This window comes from Empidonax traillii, unplaced genomic scaffold, assembly GCF_003031625.1.
Source record: "Empidonax traillii isolate 1590-97213 ecotype Southwest subspecies unplaced genomic scaffold, ASM303162v1 scaffold1069:size343330, whole genome shotgun sequence".
Lineage (NCBI taxonomy): Eukaryota > Metazoa > Chordata > Aves > Passeriformes > Tyrannidae > Empidonax > Empidonax traillii.
This window is the reverse complement of record NW_020956262.1, coordinates 189,314-191,964: the sequence shown is the minus strand read 5'-3', so window position 1 is coordinate 191,964 and position 2,651 is coordinate 189,314. Positions and strand designations below refer to the sequence as shown.

Below are 2,651 nucleotides of genomic sequence, written 5' to 3'. Positions count from 1 at the left end.
TCCCATAATATACTCCTGGAAAAGCTGCAGCCCATGGCTTGGACAGGGGCACTCTGTGCTGGGTCAGGAACTGGCTGGAGGGCCGGGCCCAGAGAGTGCTGGTGAACGGGGCTGCATCCAGCTGGCAGCCGGTCACCAGTGGTGTTCCCCAGGGATCAGTGCTGGGCCCAGTCCTGTTTAACATCTTTACTGATGATTTAGATGAGGGGATTGAGTCCATCATCAGCAGATTTGCAGATGACACCAAGTTGGGAGGGAGTGTCGACCTGCTGAAAGGCAGGAGGGCTCTGCAGAGGGACCTGGATAGGCTGGAGAGTTGGGCTGATTCCAGCGGGATGAAGTTCAACAAGGCCAAGTGCCGGGTCCTGCACTTTGGCCACAACAACCCCCTGCAGCGCTACAGGCTGGGCACAGAGTGGCTGGAGAGCAGCCAGGCAGAAAGGGATCTGGGGGTGCTGATTGACAGGAGGCTGAACATGAGCCAGCAGTGTGCCCAGGTGGCCAAGAAGGCCAATGGCATCCTGGCCTGGATCAGGAACAGTGTGGCCAGCAGGAGCAGGGAAGTGATCCTTCCCTGTACTCAGCACTGGTGAGGCCACACCTTGAGTATTGTGTTCAGCTCTGGGCCCCTCAGTTCAGGAAGGACATTGAGGTGCTGGAGCAGGTCCAGAGAAGAGCAACGAGGCTGGTGAAGGGACTTGAGCACAAGTCCTGTGAGGAGAGGCTGAGGGAGCTGGGGTTGTTTAGTCTGGAGAAGAGGAGGCTCAGGGGTGACCTCATCACTCTCTACAACTCCCTGAAAGGAAGTTGTAGCCAGGTGGGGGTTGGTCTCTTCTCCCAGGCAATCAGCAGTAGGACAAGAGGGCATGGGCTTGAGCTCTGTCAGGGGAGGTTTAGGTTGGATATTAGAAAGAAGTTCTTTACAGAGAGAGTGATCAGGCATTGGAATGGCCTGCCCAGAGAGGTGGTGGATTCACTGTCCCTGGAGGTTTTTAAGATGAAGCTGGATGTGGCACTGAGTGCCATGATCTAGTAATCACAGTGGGGTTGGATCAAGGGTTGGACTTGATGATCTCAAAGGTCTCTTCCAACCCAGTTAATTTTATGATTCTATGATTCTTATTGCCACAGATGAATCCAGTGCCAGAGGGCTAAGAAGACTCTCCTGTAGATCGGGAAAGAACAGGTAAGCCTCTGTTATGAAGAACTTATATTACTGTGGTGTGACAAGGTCCCAGACAAGATTGGTGCAAGGTGGGTATTGCATTGCAGGAATGTGTAGGCTTATAGCCTCAGTAGGCCAGTCAAACACAAGTATGAGATTCTTCTGTTGAGTTTTGGAGGGCTGAAGTCATTGCATAGTGTCATACATTCATGCATTTCTTTTAGAAGCTTTCTTGTCACCTCTGAAGGCTGCGAAGTGGTCCTGCCCTATGGCATCCATTTCTGCTTTCCACCGGGGGCTGCCTCTGATACTCTGCGGATCAGCTTCCGAATCCTCGAACCGGACCCTCAGTGGGTAAAGCTTAGACACCACGATGTCTTGCTGAGTAGGGTCCTGGAGCTGCAGCCTCATGGGATCAAATTCCAGCAGGTGAGGACACATCTAGGTCACCTCCTGATAAATCTGCCTTTGCAGCAGCTCATCAGGGCCTTCTGAGAGAGCCTTTTGGGACTTTTGAGACACCTACCCCCATAACTGCTGCTTTTAAATATCTACAGGACTGCCTTTCAAAGACAGGCACTGCAAAGACTCAGAAAGGACACAGCCAGCTTCTCTGGTGCTGTGCTGGCCTGGTGCCTTTGCCTTCCCCACTGCTCCTCATTCAGCTGAGCTGTAACCTTTCTCACTCACAACCCTCCTGCTGTGCCAGAGGATAAGTGCTGTTCCAGTATCTGGCCTTAGCTTGCAAAGAGAATGGTTTGCATCCTTCTATAAGTGTCTGATTGTGTGGTTTTCATTCAAGCTGGCGAGTAGTTACACCCCCAGCCCCATTGTGGCTAACAGCAGCTCACTGCAGAAGTTGCTTTGCCCCTTCTGCCCAGAAGCTGCTGAAATTTTCCTGCTGCCTCACTCCAAAGCAGACCTGACATCTCCTGTCACCTCCCCAGAGACTGCCGGGTAGAGCAGATTCCTGCACTCCCTGCATACGGGTTGTGCTTCACCTTCCCCCTTCTTGTTTGCACAGGAAGTAGAGCTGGGCTTTGTTTTATGCTTTCTACTCGTGTCTCACAGGAATGTTTTTTTGCCAGGAGGTGCAGATATGGATTCCATTTGTCCCACCTCAAATCCTTCACCAGAATGAGGTGGTAGTTCGGACCTTCAGTGGGCAGAGCTGGAGTGATCTGAGAACGAGAGTGGAGCAGAAGAGGGGATCAATGGTGAGCAGATTGAAATGACCAGTGACACACATTGGTGCTCTTTGGTTTTGCCCAGCCAAGAGTGAGCCCATTTGAAACACCTGACAAGCTGTATTTTGACCAGCTGTTATAAAATGTAGTGGATTTCAGCTCCAGGTTTCCTCTCTCGTGGAGTTTTGTCTCCTGAAAGTGGTGAGTTGCAGCCTGCCATGCTTCATCCCTGTTCTAGTGCTTTCATCTTCTTTGCTGATACTGGTCCTTATTTCCATGCCTTTATTGTACTAAATTGT

At 51.4% G+C, this 2,651-nt stretch overlaps 1 protein-coding gene across 7 annotated transcripts in view; it reads left to right on the top strand.

Moving 5' to 3' along the window:
- PIDD1 (p53-induced death domain protein 1) overlaps positions 1–2,651 on the top strand; it is a 20,308-nt gene that overhangs the window by 9,677 nt on the left and 7,980 nt on the right. The window contains exons 5-6 of one of the 7 annotated variants that reach the window (XM_027904615.1): positions 1,393–1,594; positions 2,254–2,382. The exons of the other annotated variants lie outside the window; for them this stretch is intronic. Of the exons in view, the coding sequence (XP_027760416.1) occupies positions 1,393–1,594; positions 2,254–2,382 (331 nt within the window). The remainder of the gene's footprint in view (positions 1–1,392; positions 1,595–2,253; positions 2,383–2,651) is intronic. 7 annotated transcript variants of the gene reach the window in all.